Source organism: Dreissena polymorpha, chromosome 3 (genome assembly GCF_020536995.1).
Source record: "Dreissena polymorpha isolate Duluth1 chromosome 3, UMN_Dpol_1.0, whole genome shotgun sequence".
In the NCBI taxonomy this organism is placed as follows: Eukaryota; Metazoa; Mollusca; class Bivalvia; order Myida; family Dreissenidae; genus Dreissena; species Dreissena polymorpha.
The window spans coordinates 72,240,452-72,267,108 of NC_068357.1; the positions used below are offsets into that span (position 1 = coordinate 72,240,452).

The following is a 26,657-nucleotide window of genomic DNA, read 5'->3' on the forward strand; positions in this document are numbered from 1 at the left end:
TGTATTAATGGCAGTAGGTATTTTCTTGCTATTCAAAATGAAATATTATTTGTTTTAACCATACATGTATACGTAAGAAATTGTGTTTGATTCTTCAAAGCCATTAGTTTGTGTTTTGTAATGGCATAAATTATTATGGCTGAACAATCCACAAATTTATTTTTTTAAAGCGTTGTTTACTTAAGATTTAAATTTTATTGTATTATTATACAGACAAGTTATATATAAATTTGTGGTAAAATCGAAATTATTTCTTGTTAAAAGTTTATAAATGGAAGTTAAAGCCATTGTTTGGAGTTCTTATATATCTAATGGCCTTCATGGTTTAATTCCTACGCATTGGAACTCCAAACAGTTATTTATTACCGTAATAAACAACACTTTGTCTGAAATTATATCTTAAATTTACCAACAATGTTAACCATGTTGGGAAGTGGTGTAAGCCCTTGGTAAAAGGTCAAGGTCACAATTAAGGCCAAAGTTCAAACATGTTGATTATTCAGCTTGTCAAATTATTGGAAGTAATATAATACAGCCGTTTTAACAAAACATCCATATTTTGGGAAGACCTGAGTCAATGTGTTGGCAACGGCAGGAAATATTTGACTGGAGCATTTCTTTGTCCAGCATGGATGGATTTTCAAAAACACTGCTATAAGTGATTGGCATGATCTTTCTTAGGTCCAAGGTCAATGTAAAAGTTCAAGGTAAAAAGTCAGATTTAGGACATTTGTGATTGACACTTTGCCCGCAGCTTAACTTATACCAGCATGGATGGATTTTCTAGTCACTTGCAGCATGATGAGACAGAGAGGTGCGCATAAGAACCAGGTCCCTACATCAAAGTTGAGGGTCACAACTCAAATGTCAAATTTAGGAAATTTGTACTTTACATGTAATCCAGAGCATTACTTTGTCCGTCATTGATGGAGTTTACATGACTTTTCAGAAGTGATCCGTGACCTGATCCCTTGATGTGAGATCAAAATTAGAGTTTAACTGTCAAATTTTTGTGTATTCAATTGCCCTAAAAAAGTGATCTGCATGATGAGATATAATGTTGTTGATGTATTCTCCTAGGTCCAAAATCAAACTCACAATTCAAGGTCAAATGTAGGAAATTTATACTTTACACTATGCGGAAAAATACTTTTTCCAGTAACTAAGTAAGTTCACAATCCCCCATGTGTTGGCAAAAGTGGTCAGCTTAATCAGACAAATTGTCATTTGGAAAAAACTGCAGGTCATTTAAGTCTTAGATCAACATCACAAATCAATGCAAAAGGTCAAAACTGATTATTGAGTAAATAAAAGGTTTTGAAATAGCTTTGCAGTAGTAACAAGCATAGATGGTTTCTAGTTTGAAGGTCAAGGTAATAATTTAAGGTCAAATGCTAAATCACAAACAATATTTAGCTGATGGCTCTATATATGTGACCATGGCACTCTTGTTTACGAAGGGCTTGACATAATGTCAACAGGCATTGGGTTATAAATTGTACTTTTTTCGATTTGGGCATGAAGAATCTTTGACGATTTTCAGTTTTTAAATGTCCCCATTTCTTACATTAACCTCTTACAATATATTTGAGTGATAACAATATTTTATTAAATGAAAAGAAATGTCACTCAAACTTTTATTTAGTTGTCATATTATGGATTAAACAATACATAATAAACTGTGATGGATAAATGGGACACAAAGCTGCTTGTTAAAAATGTACACCTTTGTTAACTTTTGTACAGTCCAATTTATCGGGAAACCTCTACAAGTAAAATTTTGCATCAAACCATTTGGTACTGTTTGCCATAAGTTGTCTGGGAGATTTATTCTTGGCATTTTTTATGTATTTAATTATTATAAATTTATTTATATGTATTGATTTAATTTTGTACATGCAATTATCTCTTCTACAATAAATTGTCCATGGAGCAGTTTTAAATCACAGTGTTTTCATTTGTTGCTAGATAATTGATTTGTTTATTAATGTTTGTCATTGTTATTGGTTGCTAAGTAAATGTTTGTATACTACTTAAAAATTGCAAACAAACTTCTTGTTATTATGTGATATTTAAATTTTTAATAAATTGAAAATAAAGGTGTCTTAATTTGTGTGAATCAATAATACATTTTAACAACAAATATTACTCTACACTCACTTACGCTTTTGGTGAAAATTAAATGGACCTTGGCAAGTACAGCTATTACTCATTTATATGGTATTTGCAACTTTTACGTTCGTGGTTATATTGTTATTTTCAAAATTCAGGGTGTATCAACAACTTTTATCATGTGCTTGTAATCTACCACGCTGTATAGTATAAATTTCTTTTATATATGTTGCACTTTATTAAAAATAAGTCTACATGCCTTTTTACAGAAAGTTAATCCAAATATGTACTTTGACCAACAGGGTCAAAGATACTGATACTCTAGTATGAACCTGTAATTAATGCAATATAATCATGCTCGTCTAACACATTTGATTGCTTGCAATAGGGCGAAACAGGGTGCATTAAGTTTAGGAGTATTTGTCACAGTTATCTTTCTGAGGTGAAACCGTTGTTTCTTACCAGTATATTTTGGAGAAAAAATGGGGTGTCCAAAAATTTACAGTGTCCGAAAACTTTGAGTGATTACAGTAGATCTAACACTGGGTAATTACATGTACGTATAGGGCACTGATACATAGATCTAGCACTGGGTAATAACGTGTTTTAGAGCTTTACATTTATTTTGAAAGGAAAGCAATAATAAGCATTTAAGTTAATTTCAAACAATTTTTTAATACCTAGGCTAATATGTGTTGTGAAATTCTAATTCCTCAATTGAACTACACATGTAGCACCAGCTGGTGAAGTTTTTTAGAGTTACTAAAAATTTATCAATAACCCGATAAATATTCATGTTGAACAGATCAATAGAATGAGTAATGAATCATGACAACTTAACAAATATGAAACGTTATACTTTAATAAGTGCTTAAAATATAGATCTTTTTGCACAATAACAATCTCACAACAATACATTTTCAAATGTACAATGTCATAGTAAAAATAAGCATACAACATATCCAGAAACTGCACCATGGGGCGAGTATAAATATTTAAATAGCCTGGAAAATGAACCAGATAACACACTTGTATGTAAAGTTGGAATCAGACATCAATCTTACATTTTAAATATACCTTATATAATATAAACCTCACACTGTAAGATAATGAAATTTGCTGTTTTCCCTTTTCATTCTTCTGTAATTTGAGATCAATTTTAGACCACAAACATTGCATGACACTCATTTGTAGTACACATGTACAAAATGAATGGAAAAAAAACTGTTCAAGTGTGTTGTGTAAAAACGAATATATTTACAAAGCAGTAGAAGTACATGTATATATTACACAATCATGAATGACAGGACATAATGACACCTATCACAAATGGTGCCTTTGTAGGAATGTAACAAGTAAACAGTATCAATATCACGGTTTTGTCTACCAACGGATACTTATAGGTATAATATGTGCTGTTTTTTTTTTCCTAATCTTGCCCAAAAAATAATTTAAGTCTCTGAGAATAAAAGGCCTCATTCAAGTGCAAAAAGTATCATCCTATATTAGCCTGTTCAGTCAGCACAGGCTAATCAGGGAAGACTATTAGCCTGTTCAGTCAGCACAGGCTAATCAGGGAAGACACTTTCAACATAGATCCAATTTGTGTTAGGCAGAGATTTCCTTTAAACAACAATTCCAAACAAGTGCAAATAGTTGTACCTGATAAGCCTGTGCAGATTGCACAGCCTAATATGGGAAAATACATTACACACATTCATTCAGACTGGTTTTCCCAGAGGCGAGCTTAACTGAGTATGACCTGTTTTAATTGAGTACCGTTAATTGAAATTATGTTACACAAACATACATTTTGAATAGAAATAAACTAATGGAACTATACTGAAACACACATCAAATAACATGCTATTCATTTTGCAATCTGATCATTAGAAACTTGTCATTTTTCATGTTAAAAAGAATATACATGTACTAGTAGTTAATATTTTTCAAAATATGTTTTAAATTTTAAACAAAAAAAGGACTGACAAGTGTATGCTTAACCTGTTTCACTTCTTTGAACACTAATTGTTTGAATTGTATGAATCAACAATGTCAGTTTAATTGAAAAATTGGTCTTCCAGAACTAAAGTGTAAATGGGTACCTTTACATACAGCTTAAATTTTAACCCTGATATTCTGAAGCACATTAAATATTTCAGAATGTATGAATTTCAAATAGAACTGATTTGTAAAACAACCAAAATATTGGAACAATTATAAGTCCAAAAGATATAATGCAAAGGTCAGTTATTGCTTGCTGGTGAAAAAAACAAAACAAGGAAAGTGATTATATCACCAAGAAAATATTAAACAGCACAGCAAGTGTGTATAATTTCAAAAAGAACAACAACAAGATGATATCAACCATAAAAGGCAAATTAAAACAAGAAGACCTAACAGGCCCAAAGTCGCTCACCTGAGATACAAAGAAACTGACATGTTCTGTGCAGCCCAAGATGTCATTAGAACAAATGTTCTGATCAAGTTTCATGAAAAGTGAACTATAAATGTAACTTTTAGAATGCTTAACAAGGTTTTACTATAGCCATATATGGATAACTTCCCCCTTGAGACCATGTTTTGCAACAGACCAGAACCATTTTCAAACTCATCCAAAATATCATTAAAACAAAAATTCTGACCAAGTTTCATGCACATTGGACAATAAATGTGACTTTTAGAGTGTTTACAAGTGTTTACTATAGCCTTTTTTACTATAGCCATAACAGGAAAATGCACCAACCCCAAGTGGCCATGTTTTACAAACAACCTGAACCATTTTGGAAGTCATCCAAGATTTCATTGGGAAAAATCTTCTGACCAAGTTTCAAGATGATCGGTCAATAAATGTGGCCTCTAGAGTGTTAACAAGGTTTTACTATAGCCATATAGAGAAAAATGCCCCGCCCCCTGGTGGCCATGTTTTTCAACAGAACAAAAACATTTTTGAGCTCATTCAACATATCATTAGAACAAATCTTCTGACCAAGTTACTTGATGATTGGACAATAAATGTGCCCTCTAGAGAGTTAACAAGGTTTTACTATAACCATTAAAGGAAAAATGCCCTGCCCCCTGGTGGCCATGTTTTTCAACCAAACGGAACCATATTGGAACTTGTCAAAGATATGTTTAGCAAAAATCTTCTGACCAAATTTCATGTAAATCAGACAATAAATGTGGCCACTATAGTGTTAACAAGGCAAATGTTGATGCCGCACAACGCCGGACGGACAAAAAGCAATCACAAAAGCTCACCATGAGCACATTGTACTCAGATGAGCTAAAAAAGCATTCAATGGTCCTTTAAGTTTTCTATATACAAACATAGTTTGTGGTTGAATGAAAACCACTGCAATCAAGATACTTACAAAATAATAATAAATAGCCTGCATAACAACCAGAATCTTAACATGTAATATTAAATACAATAAATAAACGTAGTTACACAGTTTCATACTCAAAAAACAAGAGAGCTTCAAAGTTGTCCACCTTATGGGCAAAAGAGTTAAACTAAAACATCTCTTTCTAACCTCTAAGAGCGCATACATTTAAATCATCATCATTATCATCATCATCATCATTTGCTAGATCTGTTTATGAAGATACTTCATGGTTATTGTTTTTCTATTTGGCTGAATTACCAAGTTTTGAGCCAATTAACCTGCTTTTGAATTTGCCTCGGATATATATATTTGACTTTTAACGAGTTTTTTCTACTTGTTCTGGTTTAGTTTTTGACCTGACATTAACAAATTTCAAAATAATCCAATACAAGTCTGTAATCGAACTAAGTTATGTCTGAGAAAGTATTATAAAAACTGACCTAAAGGTTACTTTACTAGTGACCTATTTATTTTAAATATTTGATACATCTTAAAGGAGTATTCATCCAGAACACATTTCTTCTAATACACACTTTCCATCTGGCAGGGTCAGTTGACTCTATCAATAATGTTTGCAATTTTTAATACAAAATTTTCTGCAGACAAATCTGTTGAATACCATACTATCATTTAACGTATATAATTGCATATAGTTTTTCAGACATTATTTATAAAAAAAAACATGGTAAAATGTAATAATTTAATCACATAACTAAAAAAACATAACATAATAAATGTTCATCATGAAAGTTAAAATGAGTAGAATCTCACCTCATAGAATTCATAAACTCATTAACATTTGTTGAGAAAGACACTGTCAGATACAACCTAGTCTCCTTAAGAAACAACCCTTTCTGAATACTTACATGTAACAAGCACAGTCTTAAGGGTAAGGTGTCAAACGATACTGTTTTATCTGCCAAACATTTCAGCATCACCTACAACAGTTAAACACTCAACCCTCGGTCTGTCACGCTACACCAGAAGTGTGTTCAGTTGGAGCCAAATCTCTGTTGAAGGCTAGGTGGCAGCACCGCAGGGGAGACACTATAGCTGTACTGTCGGTCAGAGGTCCTCACCGCGCCATAACCCAGTGTCGGTACCCGGGGTGGTATGGAGTCTTCAAAACTGTCGCCAGAGTTCACTGAGTAGACTCCACTCTGGACACTGCAAAGAAAGTGTATTTCAAAAATCAATGCTTTTCTTTTAAGGTGACAAATCAGGGGTATGGTATTTTTTCAGTTAATTCTCGGGTGCATCCAATCAATAGCTTGTTTTATTGCAAACACATATATCAGAGTGCAGGAATAATGGGGTTCATGGGGGTTTACACACGGCAGCACAAAATGTAAACACACCGTTAAAAACTTTATTTTTGGAAATATTTTAAGTTATTGAAATACATTAGCAAAAATCTTTAGTGCATAAAAAACAGTTTTCCTTGCGGTTTGTGCTGATATCTAAAGATTTTAGAATAAATCATTGAATACGTCGGAAATTGGTGCCAAAATTTCAGGTTGCGTGCAGAAAAAACATGTAAATGAATGATGTACACATTGAATTTTTAACCAAGAACACAGGCTTATTAAATAAAGTAATTTTTATGCATTACACATTGCCATAAGCAGCATAACAAACTGTATGTAATGCACTAGTTGAAATTCTTAAGAAAACTTGTTAAAAAGTTATTTTAAAAAACAAAACTTTCCGGTGTGTTTACATCCATTAATGTTTAACTGCGAACCCCACAAAGTCAAGTAATCCTGCACCTTGTATATGCCATTTGATTATAACATGAACTTATGTATGATTTGTCTGTACAATAATATTACTATTCAATCTATATCCCCCTCCTTAAAAAAAAAATCATGCGCAAATAAGTTTCTGTGACATCAACACATCAAAATGGGTCCTGAATACATATTTTGTCCAGCATATATAGGCCAAGGAATGGTATTGAGCCCTAATATATATAGAACCCCAGTACATATGCATTCTAAGTACATTTACCCTCCTGGTTCCTACCAAATACTGTACATACATGTACAACTCACAGTACATATGCCATCCCATTTCATACCCATTAAAGTACATATTCAATTACAGTATATATACAATCCCTATACATACCCATTACTGTACATATTCAATTACAGTATATATACCATCCCTTTACATACCCATTACTGTACATATTCAGTCACCGTAAATATACCATCCCTTTACATACCTATTACTGCAAATATTCAGTCACAATACATGTACTGCCCCAGTATATACCTATTACTGTAAATTGCAAGTCACAGTACATATACTTTCCAGTACATACTCATCAGGGTACATAATTCAACTACAGTAAATATTCATTTCTTGTACATACCAATTGACATGACGCTGCCTGTCAATCAAATACTTATCTAATCTAAGAATTGATCTACCAATCAGCAATTGATTAATCCAGCACACGAGTTAGCAGCGAACTGTCCGCCATTTTCCTAGACAAGCTATGCCTAGGTTCACTTTTATTTCAACGAGTTTCTTGTGTTTTTCTCTTAAAAAAACGTAGATTAAAATGGTTAAACGGTGTCAATGGGGATAACGTAACTCTGACAATCGATATCCTGAATGATTAGTTGGTGGCATTGAATTTATATCGTTTCCAAAGCCGAAAAGAGATCTTGAGAAGTGTATGAGATGGATAAATGCAAGCGGTCGTCCCCACGAACAACTGAACGTCAACACTGTCAAAGACAATTACAATATCTTATTATCGAATATACTAGCAGATTTAAATAGTTTATGTTATCGAATGATCATCACATAATAGTTCATGTTTTTAATAGTTTTGTCAGTTACTAGGTGATTAATAGAAGCAAGGTTCATCTGCATTACTTTAAGAGAAATAAAACCCAGCATGAAGCCTAATTCATGCTGTGTTTTATTACTCTCATAGTAATGCACTTTATTGTCATTATACATGTTATTTGAATGTGACACGTGATATCTTATCTTAATTAGGTATCTACAGAGTAGCAGACATGTGGTGTCACCAATGAACGCTTTTAATCCACACTTGGAGATTGAATGCCTAGTTCTCATGTTTTCCAACGAGTTTCGTTTATTTTGTTTGAAAAAAAAAAAGAAAATGAAATATGGCAAAACGGTGTAAATATGGATTATGTAACTCTGACATTCGGTATCCAGAAAGAATTCCAACGCGGAAATGCGGTCTTGACAAGAGCAAATGGAAGCTTCAATGTGTAGAATTACTGAGATCCCCCTTATAGAACATTAATTTCTTTCAAAAACTGGAAATGTTATATAAGCAATAACTAAGCATTATTAAGTATGAATTATATCACGTGTGCATGTAAAATAATAGAGAATATTGGTACCCACTTTGTGTAACTTAACGAAATCCCCGTTATAAATCGAGTTTTTGTGTGTGTCAGAAACAATTGAAAACCATTTTATGTTACTATTTTAAAAAAAACGTATCGATAAATGCCATTGTATAAGAGTTATAATTACTGATATAACCAAAAAATGCGGTAACTTGGGGGAAGTCGGTACCTGCGCGTGCGTCTGATACTGGTAGCTTTATTAAGTAGCCTGACTGAATTTTCCTTAATACAATGCTAATTTATATCAGACAATGACCAAACTGATTGTGTTGTTTTGCACTTTCAATTATAGTGATTGATAAATGTCCAATCAGCAATGTTTAATATTATTAATATCACTTTTATACGTAATAACATGTGGGATTTAGTTACCCACTCGGCGGCAGAAAGCGCGTGAAACTTCACTGAAATCCCAGTTATAATGCGATATTTTGTGTCAAATACACAAGGGAAAATGTTTCGTTAATATTTTCGTAAATAACATGGGTAAATACCGGTGTAGAAGTGTTAATTTATTGCTTATACCACCATTACACTTAGTAACAGGTTTGATTTCGGTAATCGGGCAAGCATTTGAGAGCGTGTTTAATGTACCGATAAACCGTTATAAATAGCTGATGTTCTCTATAAACGTATATTTTTGCATTTGCATACCGGTAATAACTAAATAACACAAACCCCTTTTACAAGTGTTATATGGTGTGAAAAGGTTCATAAAAATCATCCGGAATATCGCGCAAATCTATAATTATGCAATCTAAAGGCAAAGAAGCCATTTTGGTGTTAGCTTGTCTAGGTTTGCTAACTGCTAAACCACGTGTTTAAGTGGGCGGAGCAATCATCGTCCAGACGTCATGTCAATTACATTAGATATTCAGTCACAGTACATATACCATACAGTAAATAACTATTATGGTACATATTCAGTTACAGTACATGCTTATTATGGTACAAATTCCGTCACAGTACATATACCATACAGTAAATACCCATTACGGTACATATTCAGTTACAGTACATACCGCCACATACCAATTAGAGTATTACATTAGATATCAGTCACAGTACATATACCATACAGTAAATAACCATTATGGTACATATTTAGTCACAGTACATACCCATTACAGTACATATTCAGTCACAGTACATACCCATAATAGTACAAATTTAGTCAAAGTACATACCCATAACAGTACATATTCAGTCATAGTACATAATACATATTCAGTCACAGTACATACCCATAACAGTCAATATTCAGTCACAGAACAGGGCTTTTCACCCTTATATAACAGAGGCAGAAATTTTGCTACTTCCCAATTAAAAATAAGGTCATTTTTTCCCAAAATTGATAGATAAATTTCCCAAATTGTAAAAAAAAAAGACATATTAGGCATCTCCGAAATTGAAAACAATGAGCTCTAATATGATTAAGAATGCACCACAATGTGTCTTTTAATACTTCTGCACAATGAAATGACCCTGTTTCAAAAACTTTTTAAAACACCATCTTCTCAAAATGAGCAGTTATCGCGCATGAAATTCCCAATTTGAACGGCTATGGCCTCTTCATAATTTCCTGATGAAAAACCCTGCAGTACATACCTATTAGGGTACATATTACCTTACATATTCAGTCACAGTACATGACCATTACAGTACATATTCAGTCACAGTACATTACCATTACGGTAAATATTCTGTAACAGTACATTACCATTACAGTACATATTCAGTCACAGTAAATGACCATTACAGTACATATTCAGTCACAGTACATCACCATTACAGTACATATTCAGTCACAGTACAATATCATTACAGTACATATTCAGTCACAATACATACACATTACCTTACATATTCAGTGAAAGTGCATGACCATTACAGTACCAGCCCATCATGGTATATATTCAGTCACAGTACATACCCATTAGGGTATGTATTCAGTCACAGTACATACCCATTACAATACATATTCAGTCATAGTACATACCCATTACGGTACATATTCAGTCAAAGTACATACATATTACCTTACATATTCAGTCAAAGTACATACCCATTACAGTACATATTCAGTCACAGTACATACCCATTACAGTACATACAGGGCAACAGATAAGATTTTGGGTCAATTAGTTTTCACTGCAAGCTTTTTGTACCAATAAGTTTTTTCCATCAAAACTATTTGTCAATTAGTTATTTTTACAATTTGATCAAAACGTTAATACATTTCTGGATCAGATTATAGCGCTTCATGTTTGGATATTGATTATTCTCAGCAATTCTTATTCCAATTAAGTCATTTAAAATCACAGTGACAATTGTTGTTTGTAAATATAAGTATTAATTGTATATTGACAAATGGATGATGATGAGTCATTTTGTTTCAACCAGTTTCAACACTCCTGCCTTTCAGTCTCAGAGCATACTCGCATTGCCAAACCCTCTCCATGAATGACAAGCCAGTGGAAATCACAATGTTATTAGTTTTTGAGACACGAAATCGCAGCAGTGTTTTTAGCCGAATATTTTAGATTCTGTCACCACCTGCGCTATTAAATCTGATAGTATAATCTTTCCAATGTCTTTTCCCGACGGTTTAGGTCTCGTTACGAATTGTTTAATACTTGGCGCACACGCAGTTTATGAAAGTTTCATAACCCGTTCGCGTTTAAGAGAACATTTTCCCGAACTTTTTTCGGCGGAAGTAACTTTTTTTATTGACACTGGCCCAAAACGGCCTCTATATAAACGAACTTGAAATATAACGGCCGCACTTAAGGTTACAGTACACTTATCATAATTTTACGCGAAACGGAGGAAAGCGGAAAAAACTAAAAAAGAATCGATTTCAATTCATTTTCCATTTTCATAATCGTTTTCTGTACGATTTATTTTTAATTTCAATTCGTTTTCTGACAAATACAAATCGTAAAAACGATAAAACGAACCTTATCTGTTGCCCTGTACATATTCAGTCACAATACATATACATTACTGTACATATTCAGTCACAGTGCATACCCATTACCGTACATATTCAGTCACAGTACATGCACATTACCTTACATATTCAGTTACAGTACATAACCGTTATGGTAATTATTCAGTCACAGTACATACCCATTACCGTACATATTCAGTCACAGTACATACCCATTACAGTTCATATTCAGTCATAGTACATACCCATTACAGTTCATATTCAGTCACAGTACATACCCATTACTGTACATATTCAGTCACAGTACATACCCATTACAGTTCATATTCAGTCATAGTACATACCCATTACAGTACATATTCAGTCACAGTACATACCCATTACGGTATATATTCAGTCACAGTACATACTTATTAGGGTATATATTCAGTCACAGCAAATACCCATTATGGTACATATTCAGTCAAAGTACATGCCCATTATGGTCACAGTGCCTACCTGTTCTGGTAGATCCCTGGTGCCAAGAGATCCTCATCACTGTCGTACCGGCGCGGATTGTCAAAGAAAAATGGCTGATCAGTGCGGCTGTGTGAAGGCAAGTCTTCTAAAGACTGCAACAGAAAATATTAATGTGATGTGATTTAAGTTAGATTAGTCTGTTGCAGCAAATTGTGTTTTCCAAAGTGCTTGGAAACAATTCTGATGACCTTTAGATAATTTGTTGGATCATGTGATTGTGTTAAAAGGACAACTTCAAATAAAAAAAGAGGGCCTGCAAGGCCCAAAGTCGCTCACCTGCGATAACAAGATATTATTGGGACAAATCTTCTGACCAAGTTTCATGAAGATCGGAAAATAAATGTGGCCTCTAGAGTGTTAACAAGGTTTTACTATAGCCATATAAGGAAAATTGCCCAACCCCCTGGCAGCCATGTTTTTCAACCAACCGGCATTTTTTAACCAACCAACCATTTTTGAACTCTTGGGATGAATCTTCTGACCAAGTTTCATGAAGATTGGACAGTAAATGTGGCCTCTAGAGTGTTAAGAATTTACTATAGCCATATAAGGAAAAATGCTCCACCCCTTGGAAGCCATGTTTTTCAAGCAAACATAATTATTTTCAAACTCATACAAGATATCATTGAGACCAATCATACTGATCAAATTTCATGAAGATAGGACAATAAATGTGGCCTCTAGAGTGTTAACAAACAAGGTTTAACGATAGCCATATATAGCCATATGAGGAAAATGCTCTGCCCCTGGTGGCCATATTTTTAGAGCAACCAAAACCATTTTCAAACTCATCCAAGATATCATTTGGACAAATCTTCTGACCAAGTTTTATGATGATCGGAAAATAAATGTGACCTCTAGAGTGTTAACAAGGTTTTACTATAGCCATATAAGGAAAAATGCCCCGCCCCCGTGGTGGCCATGTTTTTCAACCAACAGGCATCATTTTTGAAATAGTCCAAGATATTATTGGGATGAATCTTCTGACCGAGTTTCATGAAGATCTGACTATAAATGTGGCCTCTAGAGTGTTAACAAGATTTTACTATAGCCATATGTAGCCATAAAAGGAAAAATGCCCCGCCCCTTGGCAGCCATGTTTTTCAAGCAAACATAACCATTTTCAAACTCATCCAAGATATCAATAAGACAAATCTTCTGATCATATTTCATGAAGATTGGACAATAAATGTGGCCTCTAGAGTGTAAACAAGGTTTTACAAAAGCCATATAAAGCCTTATAAGGAACAAGGGCTGTTTGTAAAACATGCATGCCCCCCATATGGGCTGTCCATTGTAGTGGCAGCCATTGTGTGAGCACGATTTTTGTCACTGTTGACCTTGACCTTTGACCTTAGTGACCTGAAAATCAATAGGGGTCATCTGCGAGTCACGATCAATGTACCTATGAAGTGTCATGATCCTAGGCTAATGCGTTCTTGAGTTATCATCCGAATCATTTTACTATTTCAGGGTCACCGTGACCTTGACCTTTGACCTAGTGACCTCAAAACTGATAGGGGTCATCTGCGAGTCATGATCAATCTACCTATGAAGTTTCATGATCCTAGGCGTATGCTGTTCTTGAGTTATCATCCGAAAACCATTTTACTATTTCGGGTCACCGTGACCTTGACCTTTGACCTAGTGACCTCAAAATGTATAGGGGTCATCTGCGAGTCATGATCAATCTACCCATGAAGTTTCATGATCCTAGGCGTATGCGTTCTTGAGTTATCATCCGGAAACCATTTTACTATTTCGGGTCACCGTGACCTTGACCTTTGACCTAGTGACCTCAAAATCAATAGGGGTCATCTGCGAGTCATGATCAATCTAACTATGAAGTTTCATGATCCTAAGCGTATGCGTTCTTGAGTTATCATCCGAAAACCATTTTACTATTTCGGGTCACCGTGACCTAGACCTTTGACCTAGTGACCTCAAAATCAATAGGGGTCATCTGCGAGACATGATCAATCTACCTATGAAGTTTCATGATCCTAGGCGTATGCGTTCTTGAGTTATCATACGACAACCACCTGGTGGACGGACCGGACCGACCGACCGACCGACCGACCGACATGAGCAAAGCAATATACCCCTCTTCTTCGAAGGGGGGCATAAAAATGCCCCGCCCCTAGTGGCCAAGTTTTTAAAGAAACCAATACCATTTTCGAACTCATCCAAGATATCATTGGGAAAAAATCTTCTGAGCAAGTTTCATGAAGATCTGAAAATAAATGTGGCCTCTAGAGTGTTAACAAGGTTTTACTATAGCCATATAAGGAAAAATGCCCCGCCCCCTAGCGGCCATGTTTTTCAAGCAAAGAGCATCATTTTTTAACTTGTCCAAGATATTATTGTGATAAATCTTCTGACCAAGTTTCATGAAGATTGGACAATAAATGTGGCCCCTAGAGTGTTAACAAGATTTCACTATAGCCAAATATAGCAATATAAGGAAAAATGCCCCGCCCCTTGGCAGCCATGTTTTTCAAGCAAAGGTTACCATTTTTTAACTCTTCCAAGATATCATTGTTACAAATCTTCTGAGCAAGTTTCATGAAGATCGGAAAATAAATGTGACCTCTAGAGTGTTAACACGGTTTTACTATAGCCATATAAGGAAAAATGCCCAGCCCCCTGTTGGCCATGTTTTTTAACCAACCATCATCATTTTCCAACTCGTCTAAGATATTATTGGGATGAATCTTCTGACCAAGTCTCATGAAGATCAGACAATAAATGTTGCCTCTAGAGTGTTAACAAGATTTTACTACAGCCATATATAGCCATATAAGGAAAAATGCCCTGCCCCTTGGCAAGCCATGTTTTTCAAGCAAACGTAACCATTTTCGAACTCATCAAAGATATCATTGAGACCAATCTTCTGACCAAATTTCATGAAGATTGGACAATAAATGTGGCCTCTAGAGAGTAAACAAGGCAAATGTTGACGCCACACAACAGACGTCGCACGACGGTAGACAGACAAAAGGCGATCACAAAAGCTCATCATGAGCATGTTGTGCTCAGGTGAGCTAAAAACATAACAAAATAGGAAAATATTACATAAACTCAGTATATATATATATTTTTCATAAAAACAATATTTATGTCCAGGATAAAATCTAAAAAAGATCTTGTTCATCAGATTAGACTCGTAAGCGATTTTTTATTCTTGCAACTGAACAATTAGCATGTCAAAAAATATGTCTTAGGTCACAAAAATGTGACCTACTTACAAATGCTTATTAAAACGATCTCCAGATTTTGTTTACGTGTTTAAGATTTAACTGTGTAGTTTAAAATATGCATAAAACAAACATTTACACATTTAATAAAATCAGTTATATAGATTGTAAATAATTGGTTTTAGGTAGGTCACTTAGTTGCAAAGTATAAGAAATTATTTTTATATTTTGAAGTACTTGAAACATGTATTTTCAATGTATTTAAATTAAAATGCTTTATTTCAAATGTTGGCTTTGACAATCAGTCTTTTAAACAGCTTTATTTATCATGACAATAATTTTACCACTTATAAAACAAGAGGGCCTGAAAGGCCAAAAATCGCTCACCTGAGATAACAAGATATTATTGGGACAAATCTTCTGACCAAGTTCGGAAAATAAATGTGGCCTCTAGAGTGTTAACAAGGTTTTACTATAGCCATATAAGAAAAAATGCCCCGCCCCCTGGCAGCCATGTTTTTCAACCAACCGACATCATTTATTAAATTGTCCAAGATATTATCGTAAAAATCTTCTGACCAAGTTTCATGAAGATCGGACAGTAAATGTGGCCTCTAGAGTGTTAACAAGATTTTACTATAGCCATATAAGGAAAAATGCCCTGCCCCTTGGAAGCAATGTTTTTCAAGCAAACATAATTATTTTGGAACTCATCCAAGATATCATTGAGACCAATCTTCTGACCAAATTTCATGAAGATTGGACAATAAATGTGGCCTCTAGAGTGTTTACAAGGTTTTACTATAGCCATATATAGCCATATAAGGAAAAATGCCCCACCCCTGGTGGCCATGTTTTTACAGCAACCAACACTATTTTCCAACTCATCCAAGATATCATTGGGACAAATCTTCTGACCAAGTTTCATGATGATCGGAAAATAAATTTGACCTATAGAGTGTTAACAAGGTTTTACTACAGCCATATAAGGAAAAATGCCCCGCCCCCGTGTTGGCCATGTTTATCTACCAACCGGCATCATTTTTGAACTCGTCCAAGATATTATTGGGACAAATCTTCTGACCAAGTCTCATGAAGATCAGACAATAAATGTGGCCTCTAGAGAGAGGGTAGTGTTAACAAGATTTTACTATAGCCATATAAGGAAAAATGCCCCGCCCCTTGGCAGCCATGTTTTTCAAGCAAACGTAACCATTTTCGAACTCATCCAAGATATCATTGAGACAAATCTTCTGACCAAATTTTATGAAGATTGGACAATAAATGTGGCCTCTAGAGAGTTAACAAGGCAAATGTTCATGCTGCACAACGCACAACGCACGATGGACAAAAGGCGATCATAAAAGCTCACCATGAGCATGTTGTGCTCAGGTGAGCTAAAAACAACAAAATAGCAGCATGCTACTAATACCCCTGTGTGGTCCACACTCTTTATTCAAGCTAAACCTATACGCTCATCAATATACAATGAAGAATATGCTACACAATTCAATATCTTGGCCAATATTCAATGACAAATGTAACAACTATCAACTGTGAATTATTAGATTGAAGTATATAGCTTATGAAAACAATAAAATAATAAGTTTTATTGAAGAAATTGTTAACATTCAGGGCACATTTGATCAAAACTTTCACAGCTACCTTATTGGTTTTACTCAAAATCCTTTACACCTTTTACTCTTAACACTAAGATACGTTTTTAACGCATACTGACCTTTGATGACCCAGAAGTTTTAACTCTGAAAAACAGGATCACGATGAACATGGGCAGTATTTCCCACACAAAAAGGACAATGGCGAACGAGGCATAAGCGTAACCTTCGTCCAACAATACGAAATCAGCCTGCAAGAAGCACAGTAGGAATGACATAGGCAACTTCTTTAGCAAGATAAATATTACAGAAAGATATCAGACATTTCTTTACATTCATAAATTTGTTTGATGGCATATAATAAGGTGTTTAATTTATATAAGCTGTCTTAAGACAATGAGCTCGACTATTTTTCTGTTTTTATTGGACCGTTTTAATCCTTGAGTTAATGAAATAACTTTTGGTTCTTATACCACACAATAAAAGGTGCCCTTATTGGTGGGGTGAAAACTCTTTTAAATGGGCCTTGCTCTGTGAAAAAGGGGTTTAATACAGGTGCGTGAAAAGCTGTTCCGGATAAGCCTGCATAGTCCCTATAGGTTAATCAGGGACAACACATTCTGCTTTTATGATATTTTTCCTTTCAAGAAAGTCTCCTCTTAGCAAAAATCCAGTTTAGGCGGAAAGTGTTGTCCCTGATTAGCCAGTGAAGACTGCACAGGCTAATCTGGGACAACACTTTATGCACATGCATTAAACCCCCTTTTCACAGAAAAGGGCCAAAGTGTTAAAACGAGCATTAATTCATAGCCAGCCAGACAGATGAACAGAGGAATGCATTGGGCCTACAGACATGGAAAACATATAGCTTCAAGTGCATCAAAAGTTTATTATAATCTTTTAGTGGTATGTAGTTATTTATTATTTCCATTGAAAGTTTTATACTATCTTCAGTTACATCTACTCAACATTTTACCTCTTGTGAAAAAAACTGACAGACCAACATGACAGAAGGAGGATTAAAATATATTCCCCTCCAGTGAAACTGGCAAGGGTCTGATAAAAAAATGTAGTGTACTAATAAATACATTTTGGTAATGTAAGTTTAATTAAGACTTGGTTGAAAATAATTGAAAAAGGAAAAGTCTATATGACAAGAACAGACAGAACTAACCTGATCAGTAACATTTATCCATCCATAGCCAAAGCTCGGTATTTTCTTGTGTTCTTTTAACAAAGCAATTACGTCATATAAAGCCCTGGTAAAGTAGACAAACTCGATGACAACACACGAGGCCAATGCTTTACACATTGTTGTACCCTGCAATTGGATAAAACACAAAGTATACTTAACTTACAATTAATTAATTAATAACTGACACTTTGTACAAATTATAACATAAAAAAAAAATATAAATAATTACAAACATTTCAATGGCGTTTTTCAAGCTAAATATTTGTAAAATAAGAATTCTTCCATATTTTGTCTGACTACATGTATATCAGATGTCATAACATACCTGCATGGCTCAGGTTATCATAGATCACATTTCAACTTAAATTCTTATAAACATACGCAACAATTTGTATTTGCTAACATAGACATAATAAAAATTCACAATTGATCAGTAAAAACTTTTGTTGAGTTTATTGCATTAAAAAGAGCATAAAAGTACTGAATGATTCTAAAACATACTGAACAACTATTAACACAACACATAAAACAATATTTTTCTGATTATCAAACCATTATTGCTGACTTAAATTAGTGACAATGTTTTCATAATTTGGAGAGTTACCAACACTGAAGAAAACTCTTTAAAATTAAATACCTTTCTCTGTTAATTAATATTTATATCCAAATGAGCAAAAGTCTGCATGTGTTTCGTTTTGTTTTTAACAGCAAAACGAACTTATTTAATGTTTGAAGAATAAAATAGTCGGTCACCAACCTTTGTTTCTAACACAACACTTGCTGATGCCATTTTTGCCATCTTAAAGATGCAAACAGAGAGTCCAAGACTAACAATAATGAACAGTGTGTCATTAACAGCCACCCGTATAATTGGAATATAGTTTGGCACCGTGGTCTGTTTCTTTTCAATTTGGTATTGCTTAGTTTTCAGCGCACAGATGACATTCGTGGTGAGGAACACTATTATAGTAAAGACCAATATCACTTTAAGAGGTCTCCTGAAATACAGAAACATCTTTGAAGTGAGTCGAATCATTGTGTTTGTGTAAAACATATAACAATAACAAATAAACATGGCTTAATGTAATGAAAATGTATGAATGTTTAAGATTTTTATACTCTAAACATAATTGTTAAACAATAAAATACATATTTTCTAACCATGGCATAGTAAATGGTGGGGTGTAAAACATTAAACAAAAACCAATTAACATATACTTAATGAAATTTTTTGAATGTTTGAGGTTCAAAAACTCCGAAGGTAATTGTTTAACATTAAAAAAAATATTTTCTTACATGCCCCATGTTCAGATACCCGATTCAGATAAAGACAATGAGATTGATGGAACTCAGAACAAAACTTTTTTGAAAAAAAAATCATTATTACAACACGCAGAAATAATAACACTTCATATAACATACTTGAATTTGCTAGGATGATATCTTGCCCTTGCCTTAAACACAACCTGAAATAGAAGACAACATTTTAGGAGTTTTGTAAAGAACATTTCCAGGATCCCAAACATGCAAATCGGAAAGATAATGTAGGTTGACAAGTGAAGGCTGCAGCATACAATTTATCAATAAGAAAGAATTGTTTGCAATATCATTTTCAGGAAAATGTTTGTTAAACTAAATAATAATTCAAGGGTGAACATCATAAAAGATATACTATAATATTGCAGCTTGAATGGTGTGAGGTTAAACCAAGGAGTTAAAGATATTTATATGTTTAAGGTATTTTTTTAAACAGATTTACTAAAACTGTTTACACTAAGATGAAATTCAAAACTAAAGTCTATCTTAAAAAAAACAACAAGAGGCCCATGAGGGCCTGAATTGCTCTACTGCTATAATCACTATGCAAGTTTGGAAAGAATAAGATGGAAACTGTGTACTTAATCGCGCAAACAAAGAGAATTTTCTCAAATTCAAGGGGAGATTATTGTGTACTTATTTCTCCGATACTGCTCATATTCAATAGGGTTCAAGTCCTCATTGATATAAAGATACTGTGCAAATTTGGAAATAATTGGATGAAAACTGTGGAATTAATTGCGTAAACAAGCAGGATTTCAAACTTTTCTCATATTCAAAGGGAAGTCATTCTGGACCTATTGCTTCGATATTGCTCTTTTTAAAAAAGGGTTTGAGTCCTCATTGATACAAAGACACTGTGCAAGTTTGAAAAGAATTGGATGAAAATTATGGACTTTATCACATAAAAAAACTGAATTTTCATTTTTTTCTCAAATTCAAGGGTAGATAATTCTGGACTTATAACTCCGATATTGCTCATTTTCAATAGGGTTTGACTCATCATTCAGATAAAGACACTGTGCAAGTTGGGAAATAATTGGATGAAAACTGTGGACTTAATTGCGTAAACAAGCCTTATTTCACAATTTTCTCAAATTCAAGGGGAGATAATTCTGGACTTTTTACTCTGATGTAACCCATTTTCGAGTCCTCATTAATATAAAGACAGTCACACTGAACAAGTTTGAAAAGAATTGGATGAAAACTGTGGACTTTATCGCGTAAACAAGAAAAAGTGTAACGCACGCACGCACGGACGACAGAAACCACGCCATGACATAAGCTCTTCAGGCCTTTGGCCAGTAGAGCTAAAAAACTGTGAGTCTCAGCAAACAGACTTTATTTTGAAACCTTTAGATGGCATAAACCATAAGCAATACCTTTCAACAAAAGAAAATATCAGCTTTGCAATGTTCTTGAACATGAATGTCATTTTAACCTTAACACACACTGTATCATGATGCTGGAAAGATAAACTGCAATCAATTGTTTATGCTAAACCAACTTAAAGCAGTTTTATTGACCAACATATTGTTATATAATATTTTATATATTATAAAATTATATAATTTTTTCGAATCGCATTATAGTTTTGTCAATACAAATTTACCTAGATAAACAAAAAGACATTTGTATTATGCATATTATAACCAACTTTTTCTCAAAAGTACGCCTTTGCCTTTGTTATTTCAGGTTCTGCTAGATAATTCCATTACAGAGTAGATTCTGTTTAATTGAATCTCATTGTCATGTCAGAATATTCAATTTAAAGGGGATGTTTCTAAATATGGATACAGCGATATTCTTATTTTTTCATAGTTTATTGTATAGATATTGGTCTTATTTGTTGTATTAGTGTACAATATATAATAAAAATATTATATAACAATATGTTGGTCAATAATACTGCTAATAATCCTTATAAATAAGGTGCGCTGTATAGACTGTTTTCCGTTTAATTGAAAAATCCTGAGCTCCAATCAGAAATGAAACCAAGAGCTCTCTAGTAATAAGCAGACACTCAAATATGTCATTTAAGTGATAGCATGGTTATTGGAAGTGACCCTATTTCAATACACTACTAGTTTCACACGTATATAATGCATTTAAAGAAAGCTTACAGGGTAAACTGCAGTAGTGCGTAATTTTATTTTAATGCACACATCGTATTTTTGTTTGATTCAATACACTTCAGTACAAAAATGGAATCAATTTCATAACTGTTTCAGCAATAACCTGAACACAAACAGACAGCATTTTCAAAAAGTTTAATCATACAAAAACATAAAATGTACAAACAACGCAATATTTATAATTATACAATATTCTACTAAGTGGAATCAACTGTTTTGCTTGCTTTATGATTGAATACACAAAAATTTACACCAAGTTGATTTATTTATTTTGATTTGCATTTTTACTGTATAATGATATTAAATTTTGACTTGTTGATTTGTTTTAAGTATACTTTTAACTGTTTGTATACTCATAGGCATATAGCTAGTCTTATATATAAGATGCACAAAGAATTTAGAGATACTTTTTATATGGGCTAAATTCTTTGGAACGTCTTATTGGCGATAGACCAATTACGTGGTGGAAACCAGAAAGTTTAAATTTTCATCAATTTGCGTAAAATTGCAAAATAGCATAACCAACTCATTAAGTTTTAGTTCAGAAGTCCATCTTTACCTCAAATATCGTCGAATTGAAGTTAGAAAGGCAATAATTCTTGAGTTAAATGTCTGCTTAGATTGCAACACAATTACTAACCTCACGCCATGTTTTGAAACAGATTTAAATATCAACCAATCAGTAAATTGCGGTTAGGCGACACCACAGTGTAACGTGTACGCATAATTTGTCTTTAAATGTCATATTAGTAATTCATCAGCAAATGAATTAAAACAGAAGAACGCAAACTGTATTTTCCGCCGTTTATTCTTCACATTTAAACCAGATGGTTTACATGGAGGTTATGTTTATATCGATTAATATCTACACAGCGAGCGAATCGAGAGATATTCAATATTTGAATAGTGGTTGGATTTAAATTGCTCAGGTGTGCAAAATTCAAAGTGTCATCACATAAGTCTTACGGAACATTATCGTGAAATGAATTATCTACACAGGTATGTAAATATTATTGCAATCCGTTGATATTAACTGTCTGAAATCGGGTCTTGAATGTTGTGAACAAAATACTTGCGCAACAATATAGACAAAGAAGGAAAACTGTCCACCATTGTTTTGGTCTTTCCCCTGTTGTACGCTCCAAATACAGTCAAGTTACCATTACCGGATCAGTAGTGTAATTAAGTTGTTTTCTGGTGAAAAGCAATAAATGTTTTGAGACTTCTTTTACATCAATTTGATTAATTGTGTCTTGTTCTGAGAAAATTGGGCTTAATGCATGTGCGTAAAGTGTCATCCAAGATTAGCCTGTGCAGTCCGCACAGGCTAATCAGGGATGACACATTCCGCCTAAATTTTATTTTCGGCAAGGAGGGACTTCCTTGAAACCAAAAATACCATAAAAGCGGAAAGTGTCATCCCTGATTAGCCTGTGCGGACTGCACAGTCTAATCTGGGATGACACTTTACGCACATGCATTAAGCCCAATTTTCTCAGAACAAGACACAATTATTACCTTTGCTTACTGATTCAGCACATAGTCTAATTTTTAAAGGCAGGCAAAATGTATTTGTGATACTTTTTTTTCGCCGCAGAATTCATGCATTAACGGATCAGTTGAAGCCATAACGGATCACGAGACTGAAACCACTAAGGAGGGCATCTAACACGCTATTTGAACTGTCAAAACATAAAATGTGTTGTTTACAATGACCAAGTTACATTGCCAGTTATAAATTATATTCATTTTTTTTTATTAATTGTTTTCTATATGTGATCTTGTATTCACACTTTACGCATGGTGTTCTTGTGTGAATTATCTGTTGAAAATCCTAAAAGATCGAAAAGATATGGGCATCTTATAAACCATGTAAATTGTTTGAATCATATCTAATCATCAATATTGAACTTAAACATTAAGAATTAGATTGAGATCATTGTTGTTCGAATCAACAAGATTTGCATATATTTTAACATATAGTATCAATACGAATATTATCACGCTTGATCCGTTATTGCCATAATTCTTCATTTCATTTAAGGTGTTGCAATATCTTAAAAATGAAGCAAAACTGAAATGAGCTTTTGCAGGCAGAAAGACTACTAAATAGCCTTTAAATTTTTGCGTAAACTTCTTACTTTCTAAGAGTTAAAGCATACGTCCGCGAAAATTGTTCAACCTTATTTTGGAAACGAGACGGAAGTCAACAAAGTAGTATACACATGTCAGCAAATCATACCAAAATGTTTGACAAAGAGAAGCTCCGATTACGACTCAATCAATGCGCTTTAAAGAACAGGCCTTGAAGATGCTGCGTGCATAATATCATCTAAAAATGTCAACTATTTATCACGATAAGCAGTCTTGAACATCAAATTGATCCGCAATGGGTAATGATCCGGTTATGGTAACTTGACTGTATTATCAATATAAAAAGTAGCTTAATATTTGAGAGCGTCAACAAGTTGGACTAGCATATAGCCTATTTTATTTCTTGATAAACTGTCTACAATCAAACATTATCAGAAAAGTATTTAAATAAAACCCACCTGTGCAAAAAACAAAACCAAGAGGCACAAGATGATAAACTGTAGACACACCGGGAAACAAAATAATAACCAGTAGGTAAACACTGGAAAAAGGTTCACGCGTGAACTGTCTTTAAAATAAAATGAAAACAGTGTCATCCGAAGACCGCTCCATATTAATGTCACGAACAAAAAAACTGTTTGATAGCTGAAACGTTTGTGTCGATAGTACCAGATCATCCATAGCTGAACGTAAACCATGAAAAATAACAGCCCATAAACAGACACGAATGTTATTGTCAATCCTAACTCAAACGTTGGTTCTAATGCTGGTTTCAAAGGGGGTGGAAATGTTACATCGCTAGTTGTGGTGGATTTGGCTACCGACGGAAGGGTTGTTATCTTCACATACGCCTGTATATTACTTGAAAAATTTCCAACTTCGAACATTTTCTCTCAATTTACATTGTTTTTGTTTTGGAACATTTGTAAACACAGCTTCATGCACTTTGGACAGCTAGTGTTTTTCCCGGATGTGATCGTCAGCTGCTGCGACCTTTACCTTCATTCGTACCAACGTTTTTCGAACCAAACAAAGTTATATTTATAATTAAACTAATCTCACAAGCGTTGTGGTAACTCATTCAAATGAATATTTCGTTTTATATGTAAATGCATACATCAAATCAATACTATGTGTGCTAAGATCAGTTGTGCGTTCGATTTTTGCATTTACTGCGCTCGAAAGGGAAAGTTTCAACAAGGGAGGCTATTATGGGTTTAACAGTGTAATGCCCCTTGATTTTGATGAGATTCTTGGAGGAATGATTATCGGGAAATGATGCAATTAATCTGTTAGTATGCACTTATATTAGAGAACAAATGCCGTTTACAATTATACAAAGTGATTTCTATATAATTAAATTTGATTATTTAGCTGCAAATAAATAAAGACAAACAACAATGTAAGTATGCAGATATTCTTAAAAACCTGCCGAGAGGACAGTTTGCAAGAACCATCATATAAAAAGCTCGAACTCCTCGTACATAATCGGAGCGTGTGTCCCGGTCGACACATCTGAACATTGATCGCTGACTTCGGCCGATCTGCTCAGTAAGATGTCCCTTCACACGTTTCACATACCGGAGCTCTCGCTGCCTCGCCGCACGATCGAGCTTCACTCCAAATTGGCCCGCGTTCGCTCTCATTGGGTTGAGCGTGTGTGCCGTAGGGTTTACAATGTTTCTACCGGGCTTCTCGAGATTCGTTCTAACTAATTGGGAAGTTTGGGGTGACTCAACGATTTATGACGCTCCAATTCGGCACTGCGAGTCTGCAGTCTGCCATACCTTTTATTTCGCAATTATCATTCGCACGTGCTATGTGTGGGAAACGATTTTGCAACTTGATCTCCAGTCTTGATTTTATGAATACGGCTCCAGAATGCGCTTTAGGGACCGCAAGTGATGTGTTGAGTCGGCGTTCATGTCGCACGACTGTTTTCCGGATTGCTGAGCAGGGTGCTGAGGACACATGCCTGATATACCCTGAGCTTGGTCTTCTCTGTTACCATCTTATTCTCTTAGACTCTATTGATCTCGCTATGGTAGCTGAAGTCTTTCCGATGCGGTTGCCCAGCTCAAAATCAATGGACAGGTTTATGCTGATGGTAGACTTAAGGTAGGCGAAGTCGTCGACCGCCTCTAGGATGCGTTGCTTGCATCCTTGTCCATGATGTTCGTTTTTTTACACGCAGGCATTAAGCCAAAAGTCCGAACAAGCCTTAGCAAAGAGTTTCTGTAGGGCTACTTTTGTATGCGTGGCAAGCGCAGCATCGTTCGCAAACAGCATCTCTCTTACAAGGACTTTGGTCACTTTTGTTTTGGCCCGTAAGCTAGTGAGGTTTAACAGTTTCCCATGAGACCTGGTGTGAATGTAGATGCCATCAATGGACGAGTCAAATGCGTACAAATGGTTGCCAGTCACGGGAGACTATGCGCTATTTAGTTTGTCACTTCTTTGGGAAACGCCTGCGTTGCTAAGCAAGTCGATGCGGGAACTCAAAATCAACCGAAAACAGGGTGCATCGCTTTGAACAGCCAAATCTTCATCAATTGTGCAGCGATTTCCATGAACTCGGTCCTATTCAACGCATAGCTTGAGTTGAATACATTGCTATATATATAAATATATATATACAGTCCACTCTCGTTATCTCGAAGTCGGCTGGAACAAGAAAAAAAAATCGAGATAACGAGAGTTCGAGATATCCAATTAGGTGTTTTTAA

General features: G+C 34.5%; 1 protein-coding gene across 1 annotated transcript; it reads right to left on the reverse strand.

The window, feature by feature from the left end:
- Window positions 1-6,309: 6,309 nt before the first annotated feature.
- LOC127874723 (G protein-coupled receptor 137Ba-like) lies at window positions 6,310-24,919 on the reverse strand. The gene is made up of 7 exons (XM_052419264.1): window positions 24,390-24,919; window positions 19,808-19,851; window positions 19,143-19,383; window positions 18,365-18,511; window positions 17,313-17,441; window positions 12,357-12,469; window positions 6,310-6,668 (listed from the first exon to the last, which is right to left on the reverse strand). The coding sequence occupies exons 1-7, from the start codon at window positions 24,816-24,818 to the stop codon at window positions 6,494-6,496; spliced, it is 1,278 nt and encodes a 425-aa protein (XP_052275224.1). The 5' UTR covers window positions 24,819-24,919; the 3' UTR covers window positions 6,310-6,493.
- Between the last annotated feature and the right edge of the window lie 1,738 nt (window positions 24,920-26,657).

Excerpts from the sequence above, each read along its gene's own strand:
- LOC127874723 (XM_052419264.1), bottom strand. The coding sequence starts at position 24,818 with ATGTTCGAAGTTGGAAATTTTTCAAGTAATATACAGGCGTATGTGAAG. Across the intron at positions 19,384-19,807 it reads TATCATCCTAGCAAATTCAA|GAGACCTCTTAAAGTGATAT; the intron begins GTATGTTATATG and ends TCTGTATTTCAG. Across the intron at positions 18,512-19,142 it reads GTGTTGTGTTAGAAACAAAG|GGTACAACAATGTGTAAAGC; the intron begins GTTGGTGACCGA and ends ATCCAATTGCAG.